Below are 15,971 nucleotides of genomic sequence, written 5' to 3'. Positions count from 1 at the left end.
CTCAAGTTGTTCGGTCGTAAAACAATAACACGGAATAGAAAAAAAAGAAGAAAAATTCATGCAAAACACAGGGGGGTGCGAAATTCCGAAAAAAGTAGACCCTATTTTTTCGGGAGGGGGGGGGAGGGGCGTGACTGTTCTGATAAAATTCTAACCACTCCCTAAAGATAAAAGAGGTTGCAGTATCTCCACGGGACGTTTATTGGATTTGTCTACAAAAATGTTTGACTTATAGATTTATCATATTCCAGAGTGATCAAGTGAAAAAGTAGCGTTTTTATCTAATTCGCTTATGCTTTATAGTTTTTTTATAGGGGGGTGCGAAATTTACGTCCAAATTAATTAACGGTGATTTAATTAACGATTTTTGACATACTACCAATCAGATCGATGGTATCAAAGTAGAAACAACACCAAAGATATATACATTATTAAATAACATTCCTACTAATAAGCAACTATTACGAATTCCTTACGGTTTGTATTTATGTTTTATAACTTGGCGTGGCATACATTCACTAATTCCTTACGACGTGTTGATGTTGGAAGGTATTTCAGATCCAAATCAGATTCCAGATTTATGAAGGGTATCAAAAAAAACTTCCATTAATCGTTCGTTCTAACCCCTATTTGTCAAAATGATCGAAAACATAACAACTGCGATAACCACGAAAAACCAGAAGAAAAACTTGTCGAGTTTCAAAGACAGTTCCCTATAAGTCATCGCTGCGTTCTCATCCCCGGTGGAGACGTTTTCCGAACTGGGCTGGTTGTTGTACGGCTGCACGGCTCTCAGACTTATTTCACTCTTATCATTCATTTCAACTCCAACAATCGGCGATTTCGTAGGCTTGGCTGACTTGCAAAACATTTTCTGGACCCATTTTGGTGGGTGTCCCTCCCAGTGATAGAAATTAAGGACCATGATTGTGACCAACAGGATACACGAGATCATAACAAGGGTCGCCATCATGAATACTCCTAATATGGGAATGCTCCGAGAGGATTCGGGCAGAGCGTCTGGGATCAGCAACAGGAAGACCATCATCGCGAGTAAAAGTGTGGTGACAAAGCCAATCCTCTCTCCGCTCTCTGACGGGATGAAGAAGCCAAGTACTGCAAGGATTGAGAGCATGAGACACGGGCCCACCAGGTAGAACATGTGGTACTTGTAACGCCGCTGGATATGGAGCGTGTACTGAATCTCGGTGTAGTTGTACGGACAGCAGTTACCAAAGCTCGTCTCTGTTTTGGCAGTGTTGATTTCTACCAGATCCCAGTCTCCACTCGTCAAGTATCGATCTAAAAACACGAGAAAAATCAAGAAAAAGGCAATTTGTGCTATCTCAGCAAGGGTGCCAAAGATTGGTTTAGTTTGTTGTTAGGTTTTCAGATAGACTAATGGTCGTAACGATTAAGTGTCTCTTATACATCACTTCATTTCAGATTAGTGAGTTGAAAGTTTGACCCCCTGTCCCACAGTTGTGTGTGCAAGCGGCCAATCGTGCCACCAAGCCAAACAAACCGTACTTTCTTATCACTCTCTATGTGTCCGTAAATACAGCGCCAATATAGGGCCAGGACTGCTGACACAGGCACGCTTGTTGGCGGACAACTTCACAATACCTTGCTACGTAGTGTGAAAACACCGTCAGCTTTGCCGGGAATGCTGATACTATTTTCACGAGGCTAAACCGACCGTGATATATCGAATATCCTACCTGATTTGTCACCCTTTGCCTTGAAAAATTCTATATCCAGCAGATTGTTCCCATATGACATCGAGCCGAAGGACAGAGAGCACTTCTGTTTGTCAAACGGCCACACCTGAAGTGACATCTCGCAGGTCCCAACAAATGTTGCCGGTCCAGACCAGGTCATCTGGCCGCTTTCCTCCCCCGTAACTTGCGTGAGAAACTTGCTACGCCCTCCAGCAAACGGCGTGTTGCTGTCCCCGCTAGCGATAACACAATACAAGTTCAAAAAGCAAGGCCAAATAAAGAAACATTTGAAAAGCATGCAGTTGCTGACAAAGAAAAAAAGGGGAACGACATGTATGACATTTGGAATAGAGCGCTTGGAAGTGAATGGAAAGGGAAAGAGGAGAGGGAGAAAGGGAGGAGATGAGAAAACAATAGAAGAAAGGAATGAAGGGGGATGTGAGGGAAAGAAGAGAGGAAGGAAGGGAGGAATGCGAGGGAAAGAAGAGAGGAAGAAAGGGAGGAATGTGAGGGAAAGAAGAGAGGAAGAAAGGGAGGAATGTGAGGGAAAGAAAAGAGGAAGAAAAGGAAGGAATGCGAGGGAAAGAAGAGAGGAAGAAAGGGAGAAATGTGAAGGAAAGAACAGAGGAAGAAAGGGAGGAATGTGAGGGAAAGAAGAGAGGAAGGAATGGAGGAATGTGAGGGAAAGAAGAGAGGAAGAAAGGGAGGAATGTGAGGGAAAGAAGAGAGGAAGAAAGGGAGGAATGTGAGGGAAAGAAGAGAGGAAGAAAGGGAGAAATGTGAAAGAAAGAACAGAGGAAGAAAGGGAGAAATGTGAAGGAAAGAACAGAGGAAGAAAGGGAGGAATGTGAGGGAAAGAAAAGAGGAAGAAAAGGAGGAATGTGAGGGAAAGAAGAGAGGAAGAAAGGGAGAAATGTGAGGGAAAGAAAAGAGGAAGAAAAGGAGGAATGTGAGGAAAAGAAGAGAGTAAGAAAGGGAGGAATGTGAGGGAAAGAAAAGAGGAAGAAAAGGAGGAATGTGAGGAAAAGAAGAGAGGAAGAAAGGGAGAAATGTGAGGGAAAGAACAGAGGAAGAAAGGGAGGAATGTGAGGGAAAGAAAAGAGGAAGAAAAGGAGGAATGTGAGGGAAAGAAGAGAGGAAGAAAGGGAGGAATGTGAGGGAAAGAAGAGAGGAAGAAAGGAGGAATGTGAGGGAAAGAAGAGAGGAAGAAAGGGAGAAATGTGAAGGAAAGAACAGAGGAAGAAAGGGAGAAATGTGAAGGAAAGAACAGAGGAAGAAAGGGAGGAATGTGAGGGAAAGAAAAGAGGAAGAAAAGGAGGAATGTGAGGGAAAGAAGAGAGGAAGAAAGGGAGAAATGTGAGGGAAAGAAAAGAGGAAGAAAAGGAGGAATGTGAGGAAAAGAAGAGAGTAAGAAAGGGAGGAATGTGAGGGAAAGAAAAGAGGAAGAAAAGGAGGAATGTGAGGAAAAGAAGAGAGGAAGAAAGGGAGAAATGTGAGGGAAAGAACAGAGGAAGAAAGGGAGGAATGTGAGGGAAAGAAAAGAGGAAGAAAAGGAGGAATGTGAGGGAAAGAAGAGAGGAAGGAAGGGAGGAATGTGAGGGAAAGAAAAGAGGAAGAAAAGGAGGAATGTGAGGAAAAGAAGAGAGGAAGAAAGGGAGGAATGTGAGGGAAAGAAGAGAGGAAGAAAGGGAGAAATGTGAAGGAAAGAACAGAGGAAGAAAGGGAGAAATGTGAAGGAAAGAACAGAGGAAGAAAGGGAGGAATGTGAGGGAAAGAAGAGAGGAAGGAAGGGAGGAATGTGAGGGAAAGAAAAGAGGAAGAAAAGGAGGAATGCGAGGAAAAGAAGAGACGAAGAAAGGGAGGAATGTGAGGAAAAGAACAGAGGAAGAAAAGGAGGAATGTGAGGAAAAGAAGAGAGGAAGAAAGGGAGAAATGTGAAGGAAAGAACAGAGGAAGAAAGGGAGGAATGTGAGGGAAAGAAAAGAGGAAGAAAAGGAGGAATGTGAGGGAAAGAAGAGAGGAAGGAAGGGAGGAATGTGAGGGAAAGAAAAGAGGAAGAAAAGGAGGAATGTGAGGAAAAGAAGAGAGGAAGAAAGGGAGGAATGTGAGGGAAAGAAGAGAGGAAGAAAGGGAGAAATGTGAAGGAAAGAACAGAGGAAGAAAGGGAGAAATGTGAAGGAAAGAACAGAGGAAGAAAGAGAGGAATGTGAGGGAAAGAAGAGAGGAAGGAAGGGAGGAATGTGAGGGAAAGAAAAGAGGAAGAAAAGGAGGAATGCGAGGAAAAGAAGAGACGAAGAAAGGGAGGAATGTGAGGAAAAGAACAGAGGAAGAAAGGGAGGAATGTGAAGGAAAGAACAGAGGAAGAAAGGGAGGAATGTGAGGGAAAGAAGAGAGGAAGAAAGGGAGGAATGTGAGGGAAAGAAGAGAGGAAGAAAGGGAGAAATGTGAAGGAAAGAACAGAGGAAGAAAGGGAGAAATGTGAAGGAAAGAACAGAGGAAGAAAGGGAGGAATGTGAGGGAAAGAAAAGAGGAAGAAAAGGAGGAATGTGAGGGAAAGAAGAGAGGAAGAAAGGGAGAAATGTGAGGGAAAGAAAAGAGGAAGAAAAGGAGGAATGTGAGGAAAAGAAGAGAGTAAGAAAGGGAGGAATGTGAGGGAAAGAAAAGAGGAAGAAAAGGAGGAATGTGAGGAAAAGAAGAGAGGAAGAAAGGGAGAAATGTGAGGGAAAGAACAGAGGAAGAAAGGGAGGAATGTGAGGGAAAGAAAAGAGGAAGAAAAGGAGGAATGTGAGGGAAAGAAGAGAGGAAGGAAGGGAGGAATGTGAGGGAAAGAAAAGAGGAAGAAAAGGAGGAATGTGAGGAAAAGAAGAGAGGAAGAAAGGGAGGAATGTGAGGGAAAGAAGAGAGGAAGAAAGGGAGAAATGTGAAGGAAAGAACAGAGGAAGAAAGGGAGAAATGTGAAGGAAAGAACAGAGGAAGAAAGGGAGGAATGTGAGGGAAAGAAGAGAGGAAGGAAGGGAGGAATGTGAGGGAAAGAAAAGAGGAAGAAAAGGAGGAATGCGAGGAAAAGAAGAGACGAAGAAAGGGAGGAATGTGAGGAAAAGAACAGAGGAAGAAAAGGAGGAATGTGAGGAAAAGAAGAGAGGAAGAAAGGGAGAAATGTGAAGGAAAGAACAGAGGAAGAAAGGGAGGAATGTGAGGGAAAGAAAAGAGGAAGAAAAGGAGGAATGTGAGGGAAAGAAGAGAGGAAGGAAGGGAGGAATGTGAGGGAAAGAAAAGAGGAAGAAAAGGAGGAATGTGAGGAAAAGAAGAGAGGAAGAAAGGGAGGAATGTGAGGGAAAGAAGAGAGGAAGAAAGGGAGAAATGTGAAGGAAAGAACAGAGGAAGAAAGGGAGAAATGTGAAGGAAAGAACAGAGGAAGAAAGGGAGGAATGTGAGGGAAAGAAGAGAGGAAGGAAGGGAGGAATGTGAGGGAAAGAAAAGAGGAAGAAAAGGAGGAATGCGAGGAAAAGAAGAGACGAAGAAAGGGAGGAATGTGAGGAAAAGAACAGAGGAAGAAAGGGAGGAATGTGAAGGAAAGAACAGAGGAAGAAAGGGAGGAATGTGAGGGAAAGAAGAGAGGAAGGAAGGGAGGAATGTGAGGAAAAGAAGAGAGGAAGAAAGGGAGAAATGTGAAGGAAAGAACAGAGGAAGAAAGGGAGGAATGTGAGGGAAAGAAGAAAGGAAGGAAGGGAGGAATGTGAGGAAAAGAAGAGAGGAAGAAAGGGAGAAATGTGAAGGAAAGAACAGAGGAAGAAAGGAAGAAATGTGAAGGAAAGAACAGAGGAAGAAAGGGATAATGCGGAGGAAAGAAGAGAGGAAGAAAGAGAGGAATGCGAGGGAAAGAAGAGAGGAAGAAAGGGAGGAATGTGAGGGAAAGAAGAGAGGAAGAAAGGGAGGAATGTGAGGGAAAGAAGAGAGGAAGAAAGGGAGGAATGTGAGGGAAAGAAGAGAGGAAGAAAGGGAGAAATGTGAAGGAAAGAACAGAGGAAGAAAGGGAGAAATGTGAAGGAAAGAACAGAGGAAGAAAGGGAGGAATGTGAGGGAAAGAAGAGAGGAAGAAAGGGAGAAATGTGAGGGAAAGAAGAGAGGAAGAAAGGGAGGAATGTGAAGGAAAGAACAGAGGAAGAAAGGGAGGAATGCGAGGGAAAGAAGAGACGAAGAAAGGGAGGAATGTGAGGAAAAAAAGAGAGGAAGAAAGGGAGGAATGTGAAGGAAAGAAGAGAGGAAGGAAGGGAGGAATGCGAGGGAAAGAAGAGACGAAGAAAGGGAGGAATGCGAGGGAAAGAACAGAGGAAGAAAGGGAGGAATGCGAGGGAAAGAACAGAGGAAGAAAGGGAGGAATGCGAGGGAAAGAACAGAGGAAGAAAGGGAGGAATGCGAGGGAAAGAACAGAGGAAGAAAGGGAGGAATGCGAGGGAAAGAACAGAGGAAGAAAGGGAGGAATGCGAGGGAAAGAAGAGACGAAGAAAGGGAGGAATGTGAGGAAAAGAAGAGAGGAAGAAAGGGAGAAATGTGAAGGAAAGAACAGAGGAAGAAAGGGAGGAATGTGAGGAAAAGAAGAGAGGAAGAAAGGGAGAAATGTGAAGGAAAGAACAGAGGAAGAAAGGGAGGAATGTGAGGGAAAGAAGAGAGGAAGAAAGGGAGGAATGCGAGGGAAAGAACAGAGGAAGAAAAGGAGAAATGTTAGGGAAAGAAGAGAGGAAGAAAGGGAGAAATGTGAAGGAAAGAACAGAGGAAGGAAGGGAGGAATGCGAGGGAAAGAAAAGACGAAGAAAGGGAGGAATGTGAGGAAAAGAAGAGAGGAAGAAAGGGAGGAATGTGAAGGAAAGAACAGAGGAAGAAAGGGAGGAATGCGAGGGAAAGAAGAGACGAAGAAAGGGAGGAATGTGAGGAAAAAAAGAGAGGAAGAAAGGGAGGAATGTGAAGGAAAGAAGAGAGGAAGGAAGGGAGGAATGCGAGGGAAAGAAGAGACGAAGAAAGGGAGGAATGCGAGGGAAAGAACAGAGGAAGAAAGGGAGGAATGCGAGGGAAAGAACAGAGGAAGAAAGGGAGGAATGCGAGGGAAAGAACAGAGGAAGAAAGGGAGGAATGCGAGGGAAAGAACAGAGGAAGAAAGGGAGGAATGCGAGGGAAAGAACAGAGGAAGAAAGGGAGGAATGCGAGGGAAAGAAGAGACGAAGAAAGGGAGGAATGTGAGGAAAAGAAGAGAGGAAGAAAGGGAGAAATGTGAAGGAAAGAACAGAGGAAGAAAGGGAGGAATGTGAGGAAAAGAAGAGAGGAAGAAAGGGAGAAATGTGAAGGAAAGAACAGAGGAAGAAAGGGAGGAATGTGAGGGAAAGAAGAGAGGAAGGAAGGGAGGAATGCGAGGGAAAGAAGAGAGACGAAAGGGAGGAATGCGAGGGAAAGAAGAGAGGAAGAAAGGGAGGAATGTGAGGGAAAGAAAAGAGGAAGAAAAGGAGGAATGTGAGGAAAAGAAGAGAGGAAGAAAGGGAGAAATGTGAAGGAAAGAACAGAGGAAGAAAGGGAGGAATGTGAGGGAAAGAAGAGAGGAAGGAAGGGAGGAATGCGAGGGAAAGAAGAGACGAAGAAAGGGAGGAATGCGAGGGAAAGAATAGAGGAAGGAAGGGAGAAATGTTAGGGAAAGAAGAGAGGAATATAGGGAGGAATGTGAGGGAAAAAATAGAGGAAGGAAGGGAGAAATGTGAGGGGAAGAAGAGAGTAAGAAAGGGAGGAATGCGAAAGAAAGAAGAGAGAAAGAAAGGGAGGAATGTTAGGGAAAGAAAAGAGGAAGGAAGGGATAATGCGGGGGAAAGAAGAGAGGAAGGAAGGGAGGAATGCGAGGGAAAGAAGAGAGTAAGAAAGAGAGGAATGTGAGGGAAAGAAGAGAGGAAGAAAGGGAGGGATGTGAGGGAAAGAAAAGAGGAAGAAAAGGAAGGAATGCGAGGGAAAGAAGAGAGGAAGAAAGGGAGGAATGCGAGGGAAAGAATAGAGGAAGGAAGGGAGAAATGTTAGGGAAAGAAGAGAGGAATATAGGGAGGAATGTGAGGGAAAAAATAGAGGAAGGAAAGGAGGAATGCGAGGGAAAGAAAAGAGGAAGAAAGGGAGGAATGTGAGGAAAAGAATAGAGGAAGGAAGGGAGGAATGTGAGGGAAAGAAGAGAGGAAGAAAGGAACTCGCTACCATATAGTAGGCATGTGTGTATGTGTGTGTGTTTGGGGGGGGGAGGGGGATAACATACTTGTTATATAGCACGATATCTGGGACCCAGACTTCGGATGGGCTAAGGCGGATGCGGTCTCTATCGCCATAGTCTTTAGAGTTCCATTTCATGAATGAATTTTCCCAAGTCTAAAACCAAGCATAAATCAAAATGAGAAAGTTGCGACTTATACAGTATACACTATATCTCAGACTTATTTCTTTATATGTTATTGACTTGTTATTGATTGGTCAATAGTGAGGGGTTATTTTTGATCGCCGATGCCGGCCTTTTCATGGCACCTATCTTAGCATCGAATTGATAGAAAAAAAAATCTAGAAAGTCACAAGGTTTTTTTTAACAATGCTCCCAACTCCCAACCCTGAAAAACCTAGCCTTCCACTTATTTTCGTAAGTAATTACGTTTATAAAATAACTAAGATATATCTATCATGCTATAAGTAGTCTGTTTAGCACCGCTCTTAGCATCACGCACGGCTTCCAAAGATGATTGTATGGCTATGGGTAAAACGTCAAGATAGAAATCAAGCATAAGCAGACATTGCCTGTTTAAATTCAAGAGAAAAACTGTCTCCTGGTTTCGAAATGCGTTAATAAGCAACACAAGGTTGTCTGTCCGTTTTTCTTTCTTTTTTTTTACACTCATTTAAAGCTCACGACCAATCAGCACGTGAGATTCACTGGTGTTTCTTTAATTATGTAGACATTCCAGAAATTAAAGGAACGCAAACAAATATCAAAAAAGAAAAATTGAAATGGGGGTTTCAAACAAACCAAAGCTTAGTCTTATTTATATCTGAACAACTCCAATCTATTATTCCAACAATATTTCTTATGAATGATCAGCTCCTTCGTTTGACCTCCCTTGGTGGGCATAAAACGGCTCGTCCATGTACATCAATGGGAAATTAAAGAAGAAATAAAAAGAAAGACGGGAGCCCTTTACTTACCAGCACAGTCCAAGTGTCGACAGTAAACAGCTCATCTTTATTGTCCTGGGGAGGAAAAGCGACCTTACGTGGTGATATCACAAACACTACTTTTCAGTGTTCACGGTAAGTGGATACCACTGCCATGTAAAATTTTGGGGGATAATTCTAAAAAAGGGAGTGTGCAAAAAGAATTGGTAACCGAAAGTATAGTCTAGCGCTCACCCTCCCTCTGAAAGGTGAGTGCGCTTTGAGTGCAAGGGTGCACCAGCGTTATCATTTGCTGAAGGTCTGAGGTAAAAAAAAAAGTTTACTCACCACTTTTGCCAGTCGCTGAATACGAACAGCAAATTTCACAACTAGCGGCTTGCCTGGCGGAAGGACTTCTTTGTCGTAATTACTGAGAAGATCTTTGCGAAGGATGTGTTCCCACGACCCATTTGAACCCTTTCCCAAGGCAACACCTGGCCACGAGATGTGTAAAAAAAAACACATACATTAGCGAGGAAGAGCCTGGTGGAAGGACTTCTTTGTCGTAATTACTGAGAAGATCTTTGCGAAGGATGTGTTCCCACGACCCATGAGAACCCAAGTCCCAGGGCAACACCTGGCCACGAGATGTGTCAAGACATAACATATACACTAGCGATATCTATATACAATCAATAAGACCAAACTCCCAGAGGGCAATTACATCCAGATCGACACACGAGTGTAAGTGAACATGCGAAACATGCATAATTAAGAAACCAAGCATACAAGGCAAGGCCCCCAAATCCAGGGGGGAAAGTAGTGATGAGCAAACAACGCACACCTACAAGGATTTAAGAAGATAAGTCACGTGCTATTACTGGCTCGTGGCACGGCACGTGCGATGTATATATAGTCGTTTGACAAAAGGTTGTCGTCAACCGGTTTTGCGACTACGCGACAACCTCGCATGTAAGCATGGGTAAAAACCCCTAAAGCCAAAAATTAAGAAACATAGATAAAACATAGAGCTTTCCAATAAATGTAATTAATTTATGGTTCTGACATCGCTTGAGTTTATTTACCAATTTTATTTTTACAAATAATCAATATCCATAAGCACCTTTCGGTCGTAGAACTGCCATTTGGCAATTGCCATTCACCGTTTGCGCTGACAACCTTTATTGATGAAATAGTTGTATGCAACTAGGCGCTTAAGTGGTTTTTACCCATGCTTACATGCGGGCTTGTCGCGTAGTCGCAGCCGGTTGACGACAACCTCGTTTCAATCAACTATATACTCACAATATTCACAATTTCATACGTATACATTCACGCACGTCTACTCAAGCACGCGCAAGACGCGCGATGCCACACACGACATGCACTTGCGCTCCATAAACGCGTTATGCCACGACACGACATGAACTCGCGCTCAATACACGCGTTATACCAGGACACGACATGCACTCGCGCTCAATACACGCGTTAAGCCACGACACGACATGCACTCACGCTCAATACACGCGTTACGTCACGACATGAACTCGCGCTCAATACACGCGTTATGACACGACACATGCATTCGCGCTCGATACACACGTTATGCCACGACACGACATGCACTCGCGCTCAATACATGCGTTATGCCACGACACGACATGCACTCGCGCTCGATACACACGTTATGCCACGACACGACATGCACTCGCGCTCAATACACGCGTTATGCCACGACACGACATGCACTCGCGCTCGATACACGCGTTATGACACGACACATGCATTCGCGCTCGATACACACGTTATGCCACGACACGACACGACATGCACTCGCGCTCAATACACGCGTTATGCCACGACACGACATGCACTCGCGCTCGATACACGCGTTATGCCACGACACGACATGCACTCGCGCTCAATACATGCGTTATGCCACGACACGACATGCACTCGTGCTCGATACACGCGTTATGCCACGACACGACATGCACTCGCGCTCGATACACGCGTTATGCTACGACACGACATGCACTCGCGCTCAATACATGCGTTATGCCACGACACGACATGCACTCGCGCTCGATACACGCGTTATGCCACGACACGACATGCACTCGCGCTCAATAAATGCGTTAAGCCACGACACGACATGCACTCGCGCTCGATACACGCGTTATGCCACGACACGACATGCACTCGCGCTCGATACACACGTTATGCCACGACACGACATGCACTCGCGCTCGATACACGCGTTATGACACGACACATGCATTCGCGCTCGATACACACGTTATGCCACGACACGACATGCACTCGCGCTCAATACACGCGTTATGCCACGACACGACATGCACTCGCGCTCAATACATGCGTTATGCCACGACACGACATGCACTCACGCTCAATACACGCGTTATGACAGGACACGACATGCACTCGCGCTCAATACATGCGTTAAGCCACGACACGACATGCACTCGCGCTCAATACACGCGTTATGCCACGACACGACATGCACTCGCGCTCGATACACGCGTTAAGCCACGACATGAACTCGCGCTCCATAAACGCGTTATGCCACGACACGACATGCACTCGCGCTCAATACACGCGTTTTGCCGCGACACGACATGCACTCCCGCTCAATACACGCGTTACGCCACGACACGACATGCACTCACGCTCAATACACGCGTTAAGCCACGACATGAACTCGCGCTCAATACATGCGTTGTGCCACGACACGACATGCACTCACGCTCAATACACGCGTTTTGCCGCGACACGACATGCACTCACGCTCAATACACGCGTTACGCCACGACACGACATGCACTCACGCTCAATACACGCGTTTTGCCGCGACACGACATGCACTCGCGCTCGATACATGCGTTATGCCACGACACGACATGCACTCACGCTCGATACACGCGTTATGCTACGACACGACATGCACTCGCGCTCAATACACGCGTTATGCCACGACACGACATGCACTCGCGCTCGATACACGCGTTATGCTACGACACGACATGCACTCGCGCTCAATACATGCGTTATGCCAGGACACGACATGCACACGCGCTCGATACACGCGTTATGACACGACACATGCATTCGCGCTCGATACACGCGTTATGCCACGACAGGACATGCACTCGCGCTCAATACACGCGTTATGCCACGACACGACATGCACTCGCGCTCGATACACGCGTTACGCCACGACACAACATGCACTCGCGCTCAATACACGCGTTATGCCAGGACACGACATGCACTCGCGCTCAATACACGCGTTACGCCACGACACAACATGCACTCACGCTCAATACACGCGTTACGCCACGACACGACATGCACTCGCGCTCAATACACGCGTTACGCCACGACAGGACATGAACTCACGCTCAATACACGCGTTACGCCACGACACAACATGCACTCACGCTCAATACACGCGTTAAGCCACGACACGACATGCACTCACGCTCAATACACGCGTTACGCCACGACAGGACATGAACTCGCGCTCAATACACGCGTTATGCCACGACACGACATGCACTCGGGCTCGATACACGCGTTATGCCAGGACACGACATGCACTCGCGCTCAATACACGTGTTAAGCCACGACATGAACTCGCGCTCAATACATGCGTTGTGCCACGACACGACATACACTCAAGATTAATACACGCGTTATGCCAACACCATGCAAAAAGTACAACGAAGTAAAACGAACAATATCCAAAGCGAAGCAGCAAAACAAGCGCAAAGTCTGCGCTTGAAATGCCCATTTAAAAAAAATCTAATCTCTTACCTGCAACCCTACAATGGAGCTCAAAGTTAACCCTAATGTCTCTCAATATATTAATTTTATTCTACGAAAGCGACGAAAAAATTAATCGGGAAAATTTTATTTTGCGGCCAAAAAAAAGCTCATCTTCTTTATGTTGAAAGTATCAAATAGTCCCCAGAAAAGGGCCCCTAAAACTTACGATCAACAAAACCCTTTTATTTTAGGTATGTTATTAGAAATTAGAGGCAGCTAAATAACAACGGTATAAATATTCCTTTCCCATCAATTTATATCACGGGCGAATTCCAAAGTGAGTAATGCACTAGTCAATTGAAACCCCCACCCCCATGGTCCCTGGGACGAATGTGGGATTAAGCTTTGACGCTGTACAAAACAGAGGAAAGCCCCCACCCCCTAGGGACAAAACTGCAGTCAAATTCCCATACCCCTCGGGATGCAAATTATAGGCACGCAACTACCCTACAACAAGTCATCTGAAAAAAGCCTTTATCTCTAAAGCCAGTACACTTCAGCGAATTTGTACTAATAACTATGAAAACCATCCCAAAAACCATCCCCAAAATAAATTATCTTCATCTGGCGTTAGTTATCATTCATATTCGTTTTTGCATATTCATCTCATCGTGCAGCTTGCCACATTGATACATGGAATTGCTTGTTATAGAAGAAGAGAGACTCAAAACCCAAAAACTGACATGACACAAAGTACCTTTGTGATGTTATTCATTTGTCCCCAAGTCCCCATGGTGGGGACAAGTCTTAGAGTCAAAAACTGACAATTCCCCCACCCCCTCAGGACAGATTCTTCTTCAAAAGTTCTATTAACCCCCACCTTAACCCCACACTTCCCAGAGACCATGAGGGTGGGGGTTTAAAATGACTAGTGGAAAAATAACAGTGACTAAAAATATAAATGCACCAAGATCTCAGAATTCCTATTAAAGATTTTAATAAAACTTCCTCTAAGTGTCGTCCAAGGTCGAAAGTGCAATATCCTAAAGTTGTTTTTTCAAAAATTTCCCTACAGCGAATTAGTACGCAGCTTCTTTGTCTCCTATTATCTTTGTTCTACAAAAGTGTTCTTTTGTCTCTATTCTTCTCGTTCTTTGTGTCGAGGTGCGGATATTGTTCATTTGCCCAATCAAATTGCAGCTTGTAACAGCTGCGTACTGACCCCAGCGAACAGCACTAGTGAATTTAAGGGGCTCACTGTTGCCACGGAAACAGTAATGTAAACAAACTTGGCATTTTCATAGAGTTTATCCATAGATACATGACACGGCCAAATAGACTGATGTTCCGATCCATGTAGCAGAAGATACGAGTTGTCTTACTGAGTGTTTGGGGGTTTGGGAAACACAATCGAATCTCCTTACAGTAATTAGGTTTGTCACAGCGAGATTTCTGCGAATCGTCGTGATCAATCGTGCAAAGGAGATTGGAGAAACGCCATTAGCTACGGAGAATAAAGTCGTCATGTAAATGTCAAAATATGCATTTAAAATATCTTGGATACAATTAAGTTCTATTTACTCAAATTGACAATGTTTATTTGATTGATAACGTGGTGAGAAAGCCGTATTTATCATAACCAACAAATAATATAAACTTGTGGTGACTTTGGAATCTGGATTGAAAAAAAAGTATATAAGTATAGTTTAATTGATGATGACACTTGCTTTTTGCAAAAACTTGTGTAAGGGTTAAATGGAAAAGGCGTTTGATGTTTACTCATCAGCAAATGCTATTCCATTTTGTCTCACTCACCAGCTCTATTTAGTTTTACGGCTCGCCGCAGCTGGGTGGCGCAGTTGGACCTTGTAAAGAAGACCCTTGGCGCTATCTAGGTCTTCGCCAATCATTAGCAAGGCTGTTTATATGCGCTTATACATTATTGCATTATCAGGGGATGTCTCAAGCTTATAAATTTCTAAACCGATAATTCTTACTTGCAGATATTACTGCTTTCTAAACAATTTTGTTATAAAACACGAGAAACCTGTCGCAAATTAAAACACGCACTTTTTATATTTTCTATATCCACCCGATAATCACCTTATCAATCCTAGGTCTCTATTCAAGCCAGTTTGTTGTCGTGTTTTGTATTGTTATAGGTCCTACCCCACAAACTTTTCAAAAGTTGCAAGACAATCAGTAAGTTAATAAGTAGGGCACGATTACCTGTTAAAAGTGCTCGATATATTTGTCTCTATTTAACCCCAGGTTTTTCCCTGTTTCGACTGTAGAATTACAAGTGCTACCTTCCAACTTTTCAAAGGAAGCAAGACATTTTAACAAGATCATAAGTAGGGCTCGTTTACCTGTAAGAAGTTGAATTATTACGCCTGCAAAGACTAGAATCACCAGTCTTGGACTGTGTCCTAGCAGCATCTTTTCAAAGATGGACAGGATAGCTTATTGAGTATGTTTTGCTCCTCGTTTAAACCGTTTCGTGCAACGTTTCTTTATTTCTGAGCAACGTGAATGACTTTGTGGTATGCAGTAATCCCAATAATAGTTGCGTAACTCCTTGAATCTTAATCAAGCGTGTTAGCGGAAACACGTCACATTGACATGCGTGTTTATTTGTGTGGGTTATACTGTATGCTTGTTTGTTTTCGTTTGAGACCATCACCCCCTTCTCTACTCACTGTTCTAAGCTTATTGAAGGAGGTGAATGGTGAGGAGTTTACGTGCTTGTTCATTTACTAAAAAACTTTATTTGATCATGGACTGAAGTGTTCAACAAATAGATCATTCTGATTGATCGGATTCTAAATGGATGGATTCTAAACTCCTAGTTATGCACTTCTGTAAACACTTTCTGGATGGTCGAGGAGCAAAGAGTCATGTGGTTCGATGGTTAAAACAGAGACGTTAAAACACATAACGTCAATGCGTAGTGTTAAATTCTTCGACCATCGATTCGATCATGGCTAAGGACGAATAAAATACTTTGTAATAGGTCGAGTTTTTTTCCCCTCTTTATTTGCAACTTTGGTTGTCGAACGTCCTTTTACAAAATTCTTCTTTGAGTAGTTCCAGTTGTTTTCCATTTTGTGTGTCCACAATATACAGAATTACACACAGGGCAAAGCGAGGAAGGGGGGGGTCTGTGAGGGGGCGGTACCAGGGTCTCAAGAGAATTGCGTATAGGAAATGACGTACATACTACGAGATACCACTTAGGATTAGAGCGGCAAATTCTATTGTGTAGTCGTTGTCGTGTTATTGATTAAAAAGCAAGAAAGGTCT

The 15,971-nt window shown here is 44.1% G+C and overlaps 1 protein-coding gene and 1 long non-coding RNA gene across 2 annotated transcripts; both read right to left on the bottom strand.

Moving 5' to 3' along the window:
* Positions 1-177: 177 nt before the first annotated feature.
* Positions 178-15,232, bottom strand: LOC5517206 (neuronal acetylcholine receptor subunit alpha-7). The gene is made up of 6 exons (XM_048728359.1): positions 15,038-15,232; positions 9,228-9,373; positions 8,931-8,975; positions 7,999-8,108; positions 1,722-1,957; positions 178-1,302 (listed from the first exon to the last, which is right to left on the bottom strand). Exons 1-6 carry the CDS (start codon positions 15,105-15,107, stop codon positions 620-622), a joined length of 1,290 nt encoding a protein of 429 aa, XP_048584316.1. The 5' UTR covers positions 15,108-15,232; the 3' UTR covers positions 178-619.
* On the bottom strand, positions 8,620-8,924 carry LOC125564749. The gene is made up of 2 exons (XR_007309773.1): positions 8,805-8,924; positions 8,620-8,765 (listed from the first exon to the last, which is right to left on the bottom strand). It is a non-coding gene; the product is annotated as an uncharacterized LOC125564749 (long non-coding RNA).
* Positions 15,233-15,971: the final 739 nt, after the last annotated feature.

This window comes from Nematostella vectensis, chromosome 1, assembly GCF_932526225.1.
Source record: "Nematostella vectensis chromosome 1, jaNemVect1.1, whole genome shotgun sequence".
In the NCBI taxonomy this organism is placed as follows: Eukaryota; Metazoa; Cnidaria; class Anthozoa; order Actiniaria; family Edwardsiidae; genus Nematostella; species Nematostella vectensis.
This window is presented reverse-complemented; position numbering and strand designations above follow the sequence as displayed.

Coding starts and splice junctions, on each gene's coding strand:
- LOC5517206 (XM_048728359.1), bottom strand. CDS start 15,107: ATGCTGCTAGGACACAGTCCAAGACTGGTGATTCTAGTCTTTGCAGGC. Junction 8,109..8,930: donor TCGACACTTGGACTGTGCTG/GTAAGTAAAGGG, acceptor GCTTGGTTTTAG/ACTTGGGAAAATTCATTCAT. Junction 1,303..1,721: donor GGCAAAGGGTGACAAATCAG/GTAGGATATTCG, acceptor TCGTGTTTTTAG/ATCGATACTTGACGAGTGGA.